The sequence below is a fragment of the Vulpes vulpes genome, chromosome 1 (genome assembly GCF_048418805.1).
Source record: "Vulpes vulpes isolate BD-2025 chromosome 1, VulVul3, whole genome shotgun sequence".
Classification (NCBI taxonomy): domain Eukaryota; kingdom Metazoa; phylum Chordata; class Mammalia; order Carnivora; family Canidae; genus Vulpes; species Vulpes vulpes.
Genome location: NC_132780.1, coordinates 126398069 through 126417107, shown reverse-complemented (window position 1 = coordinate 126417107; position 19039 = coordinate 126398069). Strand labels below are relative to the sequence as shown.

The 19039-nt window shown below is 41.3% G+C and overlaps 1 protein-coding gene across 50 annotated transcripts in view; it reads right to left on the bottom strand.

Annotated features, from left to right (window-relative positions):
• The window catches only part of RUBCN (rubicon autophagy regulator), a 67455-nt gene that overhangs the window by 17876 nt on the left and 30540 nt on the right, over positions 1-19039 (bottom strand). For 8 of the 50 annotated variants that reach the window (XM_025990242.2, XM_072724788.1, XM_072724533.1 and 5 more), the window contains exons 3-10: positions 11516-11602; positions 9568-9727; positions 7888-7994; positions 6321-6477; positions 5152-5685; positions 3782-3826; positions 1636-1731; positions 819-934 (exon numbers count right to left, since the gene is read on the bottom strand). In XM_025990242.2, coding sequence (XP_025846027.1) covers positions 819-934; positions 1636-1731; positions 3782-3826; positions 5152-5685; positions 6321-6477; positions 7888-7994; positions 9568-9727; positions 11516-11602 — 1302 coding nt within the window. The remainder of the gene's footprint in view (positions 1-818; positions 935-1635; positions 1732-3781; positions 3827-5151; positions 5686-6320; positions 6478-7887; positions 7995-9567; positions 9728-11515; positions 11603-19039) is intronic. The other 42 variants (XM_025990243.2, XM_072724626.1, XM_072724988.1 and 39 more) reach the window with 7 other exon arrangements.

The window sequence follows — 19039 nt, the reverse complement described above, 5'->3', positions numbered from 1 at the left end:
TTTATTCAGCGGAAATGAACACTTCTACTCTAAGAAAAGCTGATGGCCAGAAAACCTGTTCTATATTCTCTTTATTCTCAAACCTGCCATGCCTGGACTTCCTGTCCTACTTTCTACATAAAAATATGATAGAGAAGAAATCCAGAATTTAATATCAAGGTCTTTCTTAGAGCCATACCCCTATAAATAAAATATTAAGGTAAATGGAATAGCTCAGGATAAAGTGTTTGTAAGTGCTAAAATGCTATAGGGTCATTATTCATTACGTATCTGAGTCTTATTTTTTTTTTAAGATTTTATTTATTTATTCATGAGAGACATGGAGAGAGAGGCAGAGACATAGGCAGAGGGAGAAGCAGGCTCCTCGCAGGGAGCTTAATGCAGGACTCAATCCCAGACTGAGATCACGCCTTGAGCTGAAGGCAGAAGCTCAACCACTGAGCCACCCAGGCGTCCCACATATCTGAGCCTCATAACAAAATATAGATGTTAATTCTGGAAACATCTTTTACCTAAGGTTCAAGGGCCAAGGATACAATAACCATGTGGCTAAAATTCAATACTCCTGTGCCCAAGGTAGCTGCTAATGCAAAAGCAGTAATATTTTGGACTCAGTGAGGAGCATATACTCCCTGAAAAGTTCTCTAGAGATTGAATGTGTTGAGCTTATCTTTACTTTGAACTTACTTCACCCACGGTCTTTGCTCATGTTCTATCTATGTACCTAAAACCTCTTCCGAACAAATGGCTGCACAGCCCTTTAGGCCAGATGTCCCAACTCATGAGCAAGCTCTTCAGTAGCCCCTTAGATTCCTCACCTTTTCCAGGTCTGCACAGCTTCCAAAGTCTTGCTCCGACAGGTAACTGATGAGGGACTGTCCTTCTGATGGTCTTCGGAACATGCCCTCCCCTGAGCACAGGTACTGACCACCCTCTGTGGGAAAACAGAAAGTGAATGTAAAAAATTCTGACTCAGAAAGCAAATCTGTAATAGACAAGCTTCTTGAGAAGGCTGATGATTTCACCACTAAAGATGTTCCCAAGTTTTCCCAGGTAACAGGTTGGAAAGAAGATGTCTACCTTCTAAAGGAATTTCTTTGAATCTCAGAATCTCAGAGCACTAAGCCTCTTGGTTAAAGAATAGAATAAATGAAGAGCCCAGAGACAATCCTTACACTATCAAAATTTAAAGATGACATACTTGCCCTCCTACCCTACAAAAAAGAAAACAAAAACTCAGTGCTGAGAACCTTGACAAGGGAACAAATAGCTTCCTCCTGTGGATGATTTCCACATAGAGCTTATCTTCTGGTAATCCTGGCCCGATACCAAAGGCTTCTTTTCATGGTCCCTCTCACCCACTCAGAGAGCCATCCATTTGGATCAACAGACAGTCATGGTGATAACACCCACAGCATAAGAGAGGGTGGGACCCCTAATTCAGAAAGGAGCAAGAGAAATGGCAAGACAGTGTGATTTCTAGCACGGGGGTTGTAAATAATGAGAGGAAGGGTGAGACTGTACGGTGTGTACCCTCCACGGAGCTGACATGAGCCAGACAGCTCAGAGCTTAGTAGGCACATAGGGAGAGCTGAGAAAAGACACAGCTGCAGCCCTGGCCTTCCTAGTACTCACCATACTCCATGTACAGAGAGCTGGGTGTGCTGACTTCACTGCTTTGGCCAGAGTAAGGCAAGGGGCCTCTCAACTTCGACTTATCATTGCAGGATTCTAGTGTCAGTGGCCACCAGGGAGTAAAAACACACATACGAGGTGAGCAACAATGTACATTCCCAACTGTGGAGTTTCAACATTTAAATGCTCCCATTCCCGATGCCCTCCCAAACAGGAGAGGGGTGGCACACCAACAGGGATCAGTCCAAGAATGCAGGAACACATGGAGGAAAGGAGATGGTGAGTCCCTATATTCTAAGAAGAAAGAGAAACTATGACCCAGAATGCAGCAACACAAAGGTGAAAAAGAATCAAATCAAAATGAACTCATGAGTTTAGTTCTTTTTTCTTCTATCTTCTTGCCAAATGTTGGCTAGGAATATTAGCCAATTTCCATGCTTTTGACAAAAACCAATGTAGAAAACAGTCCTCACAGGGTAAAACAAAGATAAGCACATTGAAACTTTTCTGACACCTGGACACTGGGCTTTTAAATAGTCTCAGAATGGTTACACTAGGAATAGTGGGATAAAGCCTCTATTGAACCTGAAGTTTGTCATACTTACATATTTAACCCACTTCTGAATTAGGTGAAAAACAAAAACATCCAGCAATGTTCTTAAGAGAAGCATCCAGACAATGCTAGAAAAGCCCAGACGATGGCCCTGCAGCCACAGGGCTCAGATGGCCACAGGGCTGTAGGCCCAGCCTGACTGGACAAGGGAGGGAGAAGTTTCAAGAGAAGCCTGGCAAAGTAGGAGTGGCTGTGTAGAAGTTTTCAAGGAACAACGAGGAGTAGAGAAATAGCAGCAGGCAGGGCTTGCAGGAAATGAGAAACTGATATTCTTCTCCAAAGGAAAACACTAAACTCCCAGCGCTACAGAAGGAAGGCAGAAAAGCAGGTGGGTGCCTGGGAAGTGAGCAGGATGCTCTGGGAGAGTGAATGATTGAGCTGCACCCAACCCATACCCCGCATAGATGGTGCCAGCCCGTCAGCTGCTCCTCTCGTTACCTACTATGTGGTAAGAGGTAACTGCGTTTTCCTTGGGTCTCAAGAGATTTCTGCTGGTCCTGGCACTGAGCTCTCCTCATCACTACTGAACTCTAGACAAGCCAGAGTCACCAGGATGCCTCGCTAAGAAACTATGACTTGCAGGGGACCTTTGAGGTCCCGAGTCAAATCCAATGCACAACACAAACTCCAACTCCAGCACTCCGCTCCTCACGGGCATGTAAAGGCCACCCAGACTTGGCTTACTGAGCTAACTACCTCTAGATGTCGCCCATTCAAATGAACAGCTCTAATTCTTAGATTTCCTCACATTCTCTCGGGGCTTCTTACAATTTCTCATCTCCTTAAGAAGAGCAATGCCCTTCTAAACAGCCGTCCTACCTCCTCTTTAACTTTCCCTTTTCCGAGCTAACATACTCAGTGGCTTCAGTCATCACCAGGAGGCCGCAGCTTTCGGTTCACCTGACCACTCTGTCTTCTACTATTAATATCTCCACGAACCCAGAATTGAACACGGTATTTAATTTCAACACCACCGTGAAAACGAAAGAAATGACCGAAGTCACTAGAAAAAGCCTGTACAGTGACTGGAATGGGGGTGGGATGGGACTTATAGAGGAAGGAAGGCAGGCGAAAGAAAAGGAAATGGGACTCTGGGAGAGGCAAAAAACATGCATCCACATCCAAGACCACAGGACGGGGGGAGGGGAAGGTGTTAACACATTCTGGTGTTAATTCAAGGAAAATAAAGTAATCCACAGTAAGTACTCAGTTATAAAAAAAATTCTGCCACTGATTCAACATGTTGCCTTAGACAAAGAGCGGGCTTTGCTTTCACCTTTGGGCAAAACACGATCGATAAATCTGGACTCCAGAAGCTGCTGGGAGACTAAATGCGGCATCTGGAAGTCACAGGTGGGAAACGTATTATGCAAAATGTCTCTGCCATTTTAGAGACGGGTCCAAGAATCACAGCAGGATTGGCCAGACTAGTCAGACTTGATTTGACACCAGAATGGAAAAGGAGGTTCTGAACTAAGCAAGATGGTCACAGAGGAGGAGGAGGTGGTGGACAGAAAGGTCTGGCTCCCAAACCTGCAATGGGATCTTCAACTATAATGGTGATATTCCTGGGGCCTCCTGTACGTAGACAGACAGGTGCAGAGGAGAGTCCAAACAGAGGAAATGAGAATAGAGACAGTGAGAAAAAGGGCGTCCTTTCATCTAGCAGACGTGGGGACTCAACTGCCAAGAGGGGAACCCTACTGCTGAAGAACTCAGCAACTGAACTGAGGTAGCTGACTCATGGGGAGCTACACGTGACCCCTCTCCCTCAGACCCTTTGGCTTAGGTTTTCTCTGGTTCCCTTTTCCGAAGCAGGTTACCGTGGTTTCTGGAATCCACGTGGATTCAAGAATGGGGGCAGGGAGGTTTTCCATGCTCAAAGCCCAGTGGCCTAGAGTACAGCAGACAGCAGGCCTGCAGCAGCTGATGTGAAGCAAGGAGCTAACTCAAGTACTCTTCACATCTAAGAAAGCTTGTGTGAAGACAGGCTTTGATTTGGAGTTGTTTTTTTTTTTTTCCTAGAGAGTTCCAAAAGCCAAACCACATCTTGAGTAGAAAAACAGGGAAAAAAAATTTGTCACTTGGAAGTTTCAGGTGAGGGCCTCAGCTCTCATCTTTCTAGAAACTACAATGAGAAATCAATGGCAGCTCCAGCTGCTAAAGGAAATCTCCCTCTTTTTTTTTTTTTTTTACAAATTTTTATATTTTATTTCTGGGGCTTTTCTACCCAGAACTGGCTTTAAGCACAGAGATCCACGTTACACTTGCTGTTGTGGAGGTTCTCTTACAAACGAAACCCAACCAAAGCCTGCTGGAACTAACAACCCATGACAGAAGATGGCAGGGAGATGGCAAAAGCAATGAGCCCAACCTCTCCCGTGCCGAGGGTGCCCTCTGCTAGCAGCTGGGATTTGTGTGAGGGAGGTTGAGGTGGCCAGGGCCTCTCTACCGGGCTGCCCTCCAACCAGAATTAGTGAAGCAGCAATCAGCCCCGCTTACTTGTTCCCACACTCGTATATCCCTAGTTTTCATAAGGAAACCCCAATACCCCTTTGCCTCTCTCATACTGCTATCACATTTGACCACACTTCTCAGGAATCACAGAAAGGAGAGGGATGTAATGGGATTATTCATTAGCATTTGCCCTCTGTCTGAGAGAAACTTTAAAAACTCAAACTGTGACAAGTCACACTGTCCTCTGATGCTAAGGAGGTGGTGAAAGAACCCAAGAAAACATTTACTATTTGGCAACGTATAAAGGCACAAACATAGATATTCTCAGAGAGATTTCCTGGGTATTCATAATACACGAGGAACTTCTCTCTTTCGTTACAAGCAGGACACCCCATCATGTCATCAGAAACATAACTTACTAACTAGGGGCTGGTGACTAGCATTACCTGAGGCTCCTCTGGAGGCAATGTTGGTATCTGAATGGGAGCGAGTGTGGCTCTTTTTTGTTCCACTGGTGGCAGGGAGTGTCTGCCCTTCCGAGAAGCTGGACCTGCGAAGGATGCTGGACAGCTGGCTCTGCCCGTCTCCTTCCTGCTCGCCTAGGGAAGAAGCAGCAGAATCTGGCTTCTGCGAGCTGCTGGAGGAGAACAAGTTGGAGCTGCTGCTCTCAGCATTGCTGCTGTGACTCTGACAGCTGGCAGTCCGGCCTCGGGGGTCCAGGTTGCCAATGGCCAAGTACTCGGGCCCCTCGCTGGCATCACTTGGGGAATCATTCTGGCTGCTGACCCAGGATGCTTCTAGGGGGCTGGTCAGAGTGCTAGAGCTCATCTCATTTGGGGTTGAGGAGGAATCCCTGGCTAATGCAGAGACTGGAAGCAGGGAGGCTTGGAAGGCTTGATCCTGTGCCGGTGAGACGTGCTCTCTGCTTTCTTGAGGTTTTCGGGGAGGGCCAGAGAGTGACAAGGAAGTAGATCTTCTTTCTAGGATATATAGAAAGAGAAGAAAAGGATGAGCTGGAAATCCTTGGTACATATGTAGGGTTTCTCTACAACTAAGGACCAAACTCCCTATCATTACTAGGTGCCCAGGACACATGGTATCACCTCAGAAAAGGTTCACCATGCGAGGTAAGCAAAAATCGCTTAGAAGCAAGTAAGCCGCGTAAGGTAAGGTAAGAGCGTGGGCTCTTGACACAGTGGCTTCATCGCTTATTAGTATGCATTGCTCATCTGTAAAATGAGCAATGGTAACAACCTACTGTGTAGGACAGTTTTGGGGATCAAATGAAGTAATACATATAAATTGACTCTAACAGAGCCTGGCACATGGCAGGCCCTCACTTATTATTATTACTACTATTATTGAAATGCTTTCTTGCAATATGGATTAGAGATCCAGGAGAATCTAAAAACATCTCCTTCCTCTATTACTTTAATGATTCTGCTGATCTTAGGCTAGTCACCATCTAACTTTTTAAGATGTCCATTAAAGACGTGAAACTTGACAAACTGTACCAACCCATGGCTCTGTCTATACCTCCTGTGTGTATCCACAAAGTCCCCTACTTTCCAGGGTTGGGCATTCATGTCATGACTACCCCTTCCTGCCCCCATACCTGAGCCGTGGTTGGGTACGGACTGGTGGAGGCTAGAGAAGGACCCAAAGTAGGAATGCTGAGCATAGCTGGTCGGAGGGGTGTATGTGGAACCGGGCAGGGCTGTCAGGCTCTGGCTCTTTGTTACCAGCAGCGGGCTCTCATGCTTTCTGGCAAACTACAAAAGAAACACGTGTCAGAGTTGAGGCTGGGGGGTGGGGAGGGCCTCGGAGGAGGAGCATTAAGTACTACAGAAATGCTAGTAGAAGCTGACCTCTGGCAGCAGGCTTGGACTGCAGCCAGAGCCTGTAGGTATGACATACAACTCTACTGCTCTATCAGAGCTACAACTTTGAAATCTCGAAGTCCTGCCATACACCACAGCTTCTGAAACTGGAATCCTAGGTAGTACACCAGAAGTGCTTTATCATAGAGGCAGTACAACAAAATTCTTAAGACTATGCACAGAATCAGAAATCAGATCAGACTTCATATCCGAGCCCTACCACTTACAAACTTGGAGCAAGAGACTTCTCTACTCTGTCCTCCAGCTGGCTTCCTTTATAAAATGAGATTAATGTTGATCTTATAGAGGTATGAGAATTAAATGAGATGAAGCATGTATTGTGCCTAAGCCTGTAACACAGAAAGTGTTTAACAGGTGGTAACTAAGAATCAAAATTTAAAAACCAAGAGATATAGGGAATCCCTCCTGTAAAGGAGTGGGGACTGTGATTCCTTTCTAGCTGAGGCACTGATATTAGTGATGGGTTGAGTGAATTGGAGGATTGCCGATAAGCAATATTAAGCAAAAAAATTTTCTTTAGGGGATCCCTGGGTGGCTCAGTGGTCTAGCGCCTGCCTTTGGCCCAGGGCGTGATCCTGGAGTCTTGGGGTCGAGTCCTGTGTCGGGCTCCCTGCATAGAGCCTGCTTCTCCCTCTGCCGGTGTCTCTGCCTCTCTCTCTGTGTGTGTCTCTCATGAATAAATAAATAAAATTTTTTAAAAAAAATTTTTTCTTTATACTTCAAGGACGAAGGTGATCTAATCCTGTGTAACACTAGGTCATACTAGGTATGACACTGTAAATCCTACTTCTGATGCAAAATCATCCTCTTCCCCCCAGTTTGTCAAGGCTCCTCTTTACAATGGAGTTTAAGGGGATCCCTGGGTGGTGCAGCGGTTTGGCGCCTGCCTTTGGCCCAGGGCGCGATCCTGGAGACCCGGGATCAAATCCCATATCAGGCTCCCGGTGCATGGAGCCTGCTTCTCCCTCCGCCTGTGTCTCTGCCTCTCTCTCTCTCTGTGACTATCATAAATAAATAAAAATTAAAAAAAAAATTTACAATGGGGTTTAAAAAACAGACACTTCCCTCCTTAAGCAGATCTTAGACCTTTTACTTCAATAGATACTTAATGGTATCTCCCCTTCTTCTCCAAGTTTTAGTTTTTTTGTTTTTTTGTTTTTTTTTAAAATGAAAGCCTTTCAGTTCACAACTGCCTAAGCAAAGAAATAGCCTGCAACAAGGGTTATATCACGGTAAGGTCCAGGGCTCAGCACAGACACAGATGGTTCCTTGCCCCCTTACCATAGATGCATCAATCTGAGCCAGGAGGCGGGGGTTGTTCTGTTCAACTGCTTCCAGGCACTGGAGCATGGCCGTGACGTGGGCGTTGCTTAGCAGGAAAGCAGTATCTGGGGAGAGAAATGCTACTGCTGTGATGGAGCCCAACAGGGAGATTGTTAGCGTCCCTGTACAGCCTGGGAGAGGCTCAGGGAAGTAAAGAGACAAAAGGTAAAAATGTCTTGAGGAGATTCATGCCACTGCAGGGGAGCGGAATCAGGGACATATAAAGTATAGGAGAGGCTAAGTAATGTGCAGTGTAATAGGCCACGACAAGGGGGCTTCAAAGTCACAAAGTCCCAGATTTGAATCCTGTCTCTAGGCGACTTTAGCCGAGTCACCTAACCTCATTGGGCTCTGCTTCCCTGACTGGAAAACAGGTGTATTATTATTATTATCTTTACATTTGTATTATTTTATTATTATAAAAGAAGTTTATGCCATCAGATTAACCGTGATAACTCTCCATGCAATGTTTGAGATCAGGCATCAAGATCAGTAACAGACACGAATTTGAGGATGATTTCACTCAGCTGAAGGAAGAGCTCCAGAAGCACAGAAGGCTATTACAGATACATTATTTCACTCTGCTTTATAGTCCAATATTTTTTCCACATTTTGTAGATTCCATAGTTCTCTATGCCATAAAGATCTCTTGCTGTTACAACTGGCAAGACTCCAAATGGCATACCCAAAACATGATCAAATTACTTGTTGAAGATTTTTGGTAGTTGATAAGGCCCCCATCTCCTCCCTCCTATCTTGAACCAATATAAGGTATTAGATACAAAAGTTAGCCTGGCAAAAAAATTTTAAAAATCTATCAGCAAGAAATGCTAAAAGAATAGCTTCTGTGCTTAAAACTACAGCCAAAATGGACTTCCTGCCAGTTCCCCCATGTATATTCCTGATTTGTAAGACAAGCCAAAAGCAATCTATCTGAGTTATTATCTCAAGTTTCTTACAGAAATACTTTTACTCAGGGACTAATCCTAGGCCTCTCTGCCCACTGATCCATTCCTTCTCTTCCTTCTTTTCTTTCTTTACTTTTTTTTTTTTCCCTGTACCACAGAGATGCTAAGTCCTAAAAGTAGTGTCTTCCCAAGACCCTTTTTGCTGGTATCCAACTGGGGAAGTCAGGGAGGGGGAGAAATCCTCTGACTTCTCCCCTTGCTCATGCCCTCCCATCTCCTGCTAGTGCCTTGCTGGCTGAAACCTGCCCACTGAGAGCAGTAGCTCCCAGAGCTTGATAACTTCTTTTTAGTTGACACCTTCTTTCCTTATTTTTTGCCTCCGTATTTCTCCGCCATAGAACAGAGGTATTAATACCCAGCTCTCAGGCCTATTGGGAAGAGTATATGCATAAAAAGTATGTAACAGTGACTAGCACATAGGAAACGCTCAGTAAATGGTGGTTATTCTTATCGGTTTATATCCCTGGGAGCAGGGGAGTACCTTAGCATAAAGTTGGATTGTGTTTTACACATAAAGGAGAAGACTGGGCACATGTTTCTGATTAGAATCTCTAGGGTACCCAGTGAAGTATATGGGGCTCTGAGGGGAGAGTCAATCTATAAAGGAAGACGAGAGTGGAAGAGATGAAAAAGTATATGCAACAATCTTGGCTAAGTGACCGTCACATACCTGTGTAGAATTTTCTGATATACTGCTTGTCCCCGAGCAGTGGTCGGAGCTGGGCGGAGAGACAGTGGCACTGCAAGCTGTGCTGCAGCCACAATTCAGCAACAGCATGCTCACTCACACCATCAGTGCTGCTCTGGCTATTCTCGTGTAAGCTGATGAACTGGGAGGCAAAGAGGATGGGTCACAACATGCATCCTGGTAAAAACAGCAAGACTGAGGCCTAATGACCAAAAAACTAAATGGAGATGGGTAAGAGGAAGTGATGAGTAGGATTTTTCCTCTGGGTAGCATCTAGAGGTTACTGAGGGAGGAGGGGAAGCAAGGGATCAGTGGTTCCACTGCTGCACTGGACCCCTGAAGAGGAATGAAGCAGCTAAGACCTGATATGCGGCTCTAAGAGAACAAAGCTGCTACATCTGTCTCTTTATGTCCTAACTCCAAAGAGACATCTAGCCTGGAGTGTTCAGAGGAAGGATGAACTCGACCTCTTGGCTTCTTTCACAGAGATCTTCATTTCAGTTGGCCTCCAGAAAATAATGCAACAAAAATCTGGGGACAAGGAAGATGCCATTTAAGATTCTCCACCAAACAGGGCAGCCCAGGTGGCTCGGTGGTTTAGTGCTGCCTTCAGCCCGGGGTGTGATCCTGGAGACCCGGGATCGAGTCCTGCCTCAGGTTCCCTGCATGGAGCCTGCTTCTCCCTCTGCCTGTGTCTCTGCTTCTCTCTCTCCTCTCTGTGTTTCTCATGAATAAATAAATAAAATCTTAAAAAAAAAAAAAGATTCTCCACCAAAGAGAGGTCATCTGAGCATCTTGTTTTGGCCCTAGTCAGAGCATCCTCTATTTGGAACCTCCTTCTAGTTGGCTCTTTCTTTCTTTCTTTCTTTCTTTTTTTTTTTAAGATTTATTTATTTATTTATGAGAGAGAGAGAGAGAGAGAGAGAGAGAGAGAGAGGCAGAGACACAGGAGGCGGGAGAAGCAGGCTCCATGCTGGGAGCCCGACGTGGGACTCGATCCCAGGACTCCAGGATTGCACCCTGGGCCAAAGGCAGGCACTAAACCGCTGAGCCACCCAGGGATCCCCTAGTTGGCTGTTTCTAAAAGAAAAGTCTCCTAGGCAGCTTGTAAGTGGAAATGACTACAGCAATATATTTTAGAAAAGGAAGTTAGTTGGAGGTAAAGGGGAGTGGTGGTAAGAAAAATTACGTGAGAAGGACAAAGAAAGTCTATGTAAGAAAACCACCGGGCTCTGGATTTTTCTCACAAAAGAGGCCAGTTTGACACCCTGCGATTTGGTTCCCTGATCGTTTGAAAACAAAGTACTTTTCCTGACATCATCTCAACAATGAACCTAGCAGTGGGTGGGATATATATGAAACAAAACTGGCCTTGTATTGACAAGTACTGAAGACAGGTGATAGATATTTTGAGGGGTCATTCCATTACTCTCTTTAATTTTCTATGTATTTGAAATCTTCCATAATGAAGAATTAAATAAATAGATACATACATTTGGCAGTGATTGATCTGGAACTAGCTGTGTAACTTTGGCCAAGTCACTAGCCTCCACGAGCTATTTCCCTAACTGGAAATCAAAGGTACTACATTGAGCTAAGCATCCCAATCTTACTACCCCAAGCACTGTAGGGAACCTCATGCCGTTTTCCTAGGATTCTGAACAGCTTCATTCTGGTCCTAATATGCAGGTCTTCTGAAAATAAAACTTTTTTCACCCCCTTCCCCAGAGGGGAGAAAATAGCCTGAAGCAATGGCTTTACATGGTTTATGTTTTAAAGCAAATAATCCTTCCCTCCAAATTAGTCCTATAGGAATAACTTTCTTTCCTCAGTTAACAGGAAACTTGACACACACCGTCTTTCTAGCCTAGGAAACCCTTCAGACAGAACATCAAACACCACAGCCTTCCGGTTACTTTTCACTTCTTACCTTCTCCACATGAAGGGCTGAGTGGGGACTGAGCCAGCGGATGTCCTTCACAAACTGCCAGTAATCAGTCTGGCGGCAACACACCTGCTGTGGAACACAGAAGGGAAAGAAATCACTACCATTTTAGATCAAATTTAGCTCTGGTGTTGACATTCAAAGAGAGGAGGAAAAAAAGCCTAACCTTCCTTGCCTCAACAAAGGTTCTCAGCAGCAATCAAAAGGATATATATATATATATATATATATATATATACACATTCTTTTTAAGGATAATTGTTAAAAATTGTTTTAATTGTTCTTTTGGACAGGCAATGCAAGCATATGATATAGAAAGTTATACAATGAAAATAATCTGATGTCTCCCTCATCTCTCTACCATTTAGCCCCAGAAGGTAAATCTTAAAACTGGTGAAGAGTTTAAGTTATTTGCTAAGAATCAGAGATGAATGTCTTCAGTTCTTACAGCAAAATCAAGTAAGGAAAGACCTGCTTTTCCCATGCTCCCCAGGTCAGGAAAGGGCTGCATTTAGAGTCAAAGAAATGATCAATTCCAGATAAATAGTTTCACTCTAGAGAAGGCCTGAACTAGAAAAGACAAATGTTTATACTAGGAAGTGAACTGGAGAATGAACTGGAGAAGGCAAATGTTTATACTAGGAAAACCTAATTCTTATTTTTTGAGAATCCTTTCTGAGATTATTGGGCACAGGTTAAAACTGAAATCTAAATAATTTAGAAGTACAGACCTAGCACAAGCATTAAGAGACAGACTAACCAACAGAACAAAATAAATAGCCTAGAAAGAGTCCTTCTATCAGAACTTAATATATGACCCAAAAGGCATCTCAAATGTCAGTGGGTTTCTCACCTAGACTGGAAAGATATCAGTGACAATTATAAGTGTCAGCTGTACAGGCTCTTTTGTCAATTGGAGTCATGAAGACCTCTAATACCTTGGCAGCATGTGGCAGTGTTTCTAGCCCCTGTTCTGTGGCTCAGTGGACACTGAGTGGCCAGGGGTGGGCAGCAGTGGAATATCAACTCAGGTATGTCTCCTGGTTAATTATATCTATGTGACTAGGACCTAAACTTGGCTTCCTTTCTTTAGGCAAAATTCTAGGCTAACTCAGAAATAAAATTGGGGACATCCTACAGATATCACATTACAAAGGAATATTACTAACAGTTGTATGCCTCACTAGTGTGATAACCTAGGTGAAATGGATCAATTCCTTGAAGGACCCGATCTGCCAAATCTCACCAAGAAGAAATAGATAATCTGAATAGGCCCTTATCTCCTAAAAATAAGACAAAAACCAAACCAAAACTAAAAAAGCAACCCACAAAAACAAAACAAAAAAACCCAGAATCAACAATTAATAACTTTCCAAAAGCACTGGGCTTAGAAAGTTGTTCTTTAAAAAGGACTGACACTATCTGACTTAAAGCATTACTAAAGGCACGGTAATCAAGGCAGTGTAGTATTGGGGAAAAAAATAGACAAACAGATCAGTGAAACAGAATAGAGAGCTCAGAAACAGACACACATAAATAAAATCAACTAATCTTTGACAAAGTAGCAAAGCAATACAATGGAGCAATGATAGTCTTTTCAACAAGGTGCTGACACACTGGACAACCATATCCAAAAAAATAAATCTAGATACAGACTTTATACCTGTCACAAAAATTAAGTTAAAATGAGTCCTCAACCTAAATGAAGAATACAAAACTATAAATCTCCTAGAAGATAACATAGGAAGAAACCTAGGTGACCTTGGGTATGGTGATGACTTTTTTGGGGGACTTTTCTTTTTTTAAAGATTTTATTTATTTATTCATGAGAGACACACAGAGAGAGGGAGAGACACATGCAGAGAGAGAAGCAGGCTCCATGCAGGGAGCCCAATGCGGGACTCGATCCCGGGACTCCAGGATCATGTCCTGGGCCAAAGGCAGATGCTCAACCACCGAGCCCCACCCAGGCGCTGCCGGTGATGACTTTTTTATACAAGACCAAAAACATGATCCATGAAGCAAAGAATTGATAAGCTAGACTTCACTAAAATTAAAAACTTCTGCTCTGTGACCAAAAATGTCAAGAAAGAAAAGACAAACGACAAACTAGGAGAAAATATTTGTAAAGCCACATATGATAAAAGAATGTTATCCAAAATACATGAAGAACTCTTAAAACGCAACAATAAGAAAACAAACAATTTGATTTAAAAAATGGGCCAAAGACCTTTATAGACACCTCACCATAAAAGATATACAGAGAACAAATAAGCACATGAAAAGATGTGCCACATCGTATATCATCAGGGAGGTGCAAATTAAAACAATACGATATCACTATATACCTACATTAGAATGGCCCAAATCAAACAATGCCAATATTAAATGCTGGTGAGGAAGTGGAGCAAAAGAAACTCTCATTCATTGCTGGTAACAATGCAAAATGGTGCAGCTACTTTGGAAGACAGTTTGGCAGTTTCTTACAAAACTAAACATACTCTTACCATATGATCCAGCAATCACATTCCTTCATATTTATCCAAAGGAGCTGAAATTTTATGCCCACACAAAAGCTTCTATAAAAACTTGATGTTAAATTATGTAGAGGCAAGACAACTTTCAAAGTGAGAAGGACAAACACCTAAAAATGTAGGGTTTACACTCATATTACAGGATCTTAAATTGCTAGTCCAGTATAAAGAAAATAAAACTGGAAGTCCTGTACCATGCATTATGGGTACAATTTATTCAAGAAAGATGATATGAAAGTCCACCAGTGGATCCATATTCCTAGCAAAGGTTCTGGCTCTATATCCAAAGACTGTTGAACAAATGTAAATTTAGATGTTTTAAAATAAAATAAAATGTTTGAGTGACTCCTTAATTGTCCTCACTTAATCAGCTAATGATTCAGATCACATTGTATAAGAAGGCTTTTTCTGTCTTTATCCAAAAAAAAAAAAAAAAAAAAATGAAGCAGTTACATGGTAAATAAAATGACAAATGTTTGAATATTGGGGTGGGGGTTAACAACAACAAAAGATGCTGTACAAGTGAGGGACCATATCTACCATAATTAAAAGCTAAAATAATTAAAACTGAGTGGTGATGGCACACAAATAAAGAACAACAGACCATAATAAAAAAACAGAAATAGATCTGTGTGCTAAAGGAATTAAGTATATTCAAAATAAACTACAGATGAAATGGTTTAAATAGAAAAAATCAAGTCATTAATAGAAGAAACTATGGAGAAACATTTTTAATAATCGTACGAGGAAATGCGAAAGCCCTTTCATAACATCATACAGAGCCTAGAAGTCCTGAGAGAAATGATCAATTTGACTTAATAAAAATCAGAGGGGTGCCTGCGTGGCTGTCTGTTAAGCATCCAACTCTTGATTTCAGCTCAGGTCATGATCTCAGGATTGTGAGATCGATCCCCATGTGGGTTTCCACACTCAGTGCTGCTTGAGATTCTTTTCTCCCTCTGCCCCTCCCCATCATGTGTGCATGCATATACTCACTCTAAATAAATAAATAAGTAAATAAATAAATAATTCTCTTTCTCCTGCTCCCTCTGCCCCCCTCCCAAAATTAGATATTTCTGCATATAAAAACACCATATGAAATGGCAAATGACAAACTAGGAAAAAATATTTGCAATTCACATTAAAACAAAGGATTAATTCCATTAATAAATAACTCCTATAAATCCATAGGAAAAAACTAACAATATAAGAAAAATGGGGGGAAATAGGAAAAAGTTCACCAAAAAAAAAAAAAAAAAAAAGGCCCACATAAACATTTTTCAGAATAGGAGAAATATAACTTTTTACCATCATACTGCCAATAGTTTGTGGTTTCATAACACCCTACATTGGCATAGGTATGGAGAAGCAAATACTCTTATACATTATTGGTGAGGGTTTAAACAGACATAACTTCCTCAAAGGCAATTCAGCAATATTTTTCAAAATTGAAATGCACATACCCTTTAGCCTAAAAATTATACTTCTAGGAATATCCTATGGTAAAGAACAAAATGACCTATACACAAGGTTTATTCACCGTAGTACTGTTACTAACTCCAAATGATTATAAGTAATCTAAAAGTTCATTACTAGGGGATTGGTTAAATAAATTATGGCACATACATACAATGGAATATTATAAAATGACAGCTGTAAAATAGAAAAAGTGCTTTTCATAATGATTTGAAATGAATTACAAGATGATATATCAAGTGAAAAAAACAGAAGTGCAGAATAGCAATTATAGCATGCTTTTATTTATCTAAAAAATCAGGAGGTATAGCAAAGAAAACTATTCACAAAATCTTTTATAAACAAAACTTTTCTGGGAAGAAACTAGTAAACAGTCGTTACCTACAGGACTGGAAGAAAACAAGATATTTCACTAAATATAGTTATATGTTTTTTTTTTAACCATACAAATGTATCATTTACTTTAAACATTAAATATTTTAAAGTTACAAAATGATAAATATAATACAATCTTAATATTTTAAAAAGCACATGTGTATAGAAAAAAATAAGATCTTTTTAAAAAAATGTTACTTATTTATTCACTAGAGACAGAGAGAGAGAGGCAGAGACACAAGCAGAGGGAGAAGCAGGCTCTGAGCAGGGAGCCCGACGTGGGACTGGATCCCAGGACTCCAGGATCACGCCCTAAGCTGAAGGCAGACGCTTAACTGCTGAGCCACCTAGGCGTCCTGAAAAAAATAAGATCTACAAAATGTTAAAGAGTGATAATACTTGATGTTGACTTGAGGGTGATACTTACTTTCTTCAAATTTTTTTTTCGTATTTTCCAAATTTTCAACAAATAAAAATATATTACCTATACATTCAGAAAAGAAAAACTGTTCTTTTTCTGTGTTGTTATTGTTATTTTTAAAAATCAGGCTGCCTATATTGCCAAGAAGAGGTTTCTTCTTCGTAGTGGAAAAGAGGGGGCTCTTTTTATTTCTCCTATTCAGATGAGGAATCTTAGGGACTGAGTGTCTCCACATAACTAAGCAGCAGAAAAGAAAAGATCAAATATGCCTTTCCTTAAGGGAAAACTAAAAGGTAGCCCAGATTCAGGCTGTCAGGAAAAATGAGATCCCTCTAAAAATATGGTCATGATGTTATAGCTTTCAGAAGGTCCTGTTTTAAAAAAAAATAAGTTCACATTCCATAACACGTCCTTATGAAAGCACAGAATAGATATGACCAGCATGAATCACTGTATCCCTTCCCCCTCTCCAAGGGCACAACACCCAGAATAGCTTCATGATGACGCAGCAGCCAGAAGCCTTTGAAAGCCTTAATCTTTTGGGAGGAAATGAAAGGGAAAAATAAGTCCTTAACACAGACATTAATTGTTAGGTCTTCACAAAGCAGAATAGAGCAGCAGTGAAATGGGTATGGATGTTCTGGTTACGATTCTTTCCATTAGAGCCTGTAGTTGAAAAGTGTGTAGGACAGATTTGCCTGATTCACTGTTTTCACTTAACACTGCTATTTTGCAGATAACCATATACTTTAATAATTTTCATTCTGATGACCGCATGCTTTCATAGATATCATTTATTAATAATTGTAACAAGATATGTTAATACTGTCTTGAATTTATCAATCATCCTTCACTTGGAATCCCACTGACTTTATTATTTCATTAGGACATTTTCTCTTTCTGGCACAGATGGTGAAACTGTCCTGTAATATGGTAAAGTGATTACTCTAGATAACAATATAAAATTAGTAACAGAGCCAAGAAAAGACCTTTTTTGCTATCAAGATGCAAGTGCTTAACCACTAAATTGTGGCGACACTAATCTAGTAGTTATTTTGGTCATCAGTCGGGGAAACTTGCATTGAGTTTTTGTAAAACACGTGGGCATGATTCCCAAGTTTCTGGCTTGGGTGACTGAGTAGCTGGCAATGCCACAAATCAGTGTTAAAAATAGGAGGAAGGGCAAATCTCATGAAGAAAATAAGTTTGTCTTTTGGGTCATGCTGTGCTTGGCCTGTATGACAGACAGATGATAATGTACAGCAGACAGCTAGTCTTATGGAACTGGAGTTCAGCAGAGGTGTCTTAGCTGGGGGTCTTCAGCACAATGCAAGTGAATGAGGCTGTTCCAGGAAAGTATACAAAGTAAGAAGAAATAATGACCTAGGACAGAATCCTATTAAAAGCTAAAATCTAAAAAGAAGAGATTCCAGGGAAAGAAATTAAGAAGGAATGGTCACAGAAGTAGAAGAAGGACTCTAGGGGACACCTGAGTGGCTCAGCTGTTGAGTGTCTGTCTTCGGCTCAGGGTGTGATCCCGAGGATCAAGTCCCACATCAGGTTCCTTGCAGAGGGGCTTCTCCTTCTGCCTGTGTCTCTGCCTCTCTCACTCTGTGTCTTTCATGAATAAATAGATAAAACCTTTAAAAAAAAATTGGGAAACATGGAAAGCTCTGGAGTGACCTGAAATGAAAGTTTGGGTATATAAAATATTAAGTGGGAAGCAAACTACTACAGCATTCTAAGTACAATGTACCTAGAATTAACATTAATTTTTTAAAAAGAGGAAGAGGGACTCTACAACATTAGAAGATAATAATGCGGTACAAGTCAAGGTGTGATGATGGTTAACAGTGAAGAACTTCAGACCCTGTGCAAAGGAGAAATGTTCATGGATCTGGTAATATGGACATCATTTTACTTAAACTTCAGTAGCAAGATCACTAGTGGTATAGGCAAAAACCAGAATGCAGTGGGTTAACTTCTTTGTTTTATAAATTCCAGTCTTCATAATTATTTTTTTCATAGGACTACATGTAACTTAAAACTTAAAAAATGAAAGAAACGTGTTATTTTCCTGTATGCCACAAACTGCACTAGGCAAATGTGATGCTATTTCACTTAATCTTTCCAACAAACATTATGAGGTAAATAATATTATCCTCATTTTTATGGATAGGAAAAGCAAGCCTCAAAAGTTAATATTACCTAATAGTTAAGATCAACTGTCAAATTATGTTTTTTAAAGCTTTTCATGTATATCATCTCTTTAATCCTCACAATAATCCTATGAGGTAGGTACTAGTGTTATCTCATTTTACAAATCAGTAAACAGAGGCACAAAGAGGTAACTTACCCAACACCACATAGTACTGAGGCTGAGATTAAAATATGAACAGTCTGACTCAGAAGTCTATGGATGTAACTACTATGTTATTTTTTCCCCCAAGGACCTAAGCAATGAGTCTAGATTTCAATCCAAGTTCTATCTGATTCCAAAGACTTTTATCAGTCTACCACACAATGCTGCCTCCAAATTCCTAGAATGGTGTTTAAAGAATAATAACCATTAAGAAACTCTTTGAGAGCACATCACTTTCAGAACCTTTTCTGAATAAAGAAAATCTAACCTAAGACAACTCCACTGAATTCTGAAAATATCCAACAGGAATATTAAAGATACTTCAGAAGTAATATACATGT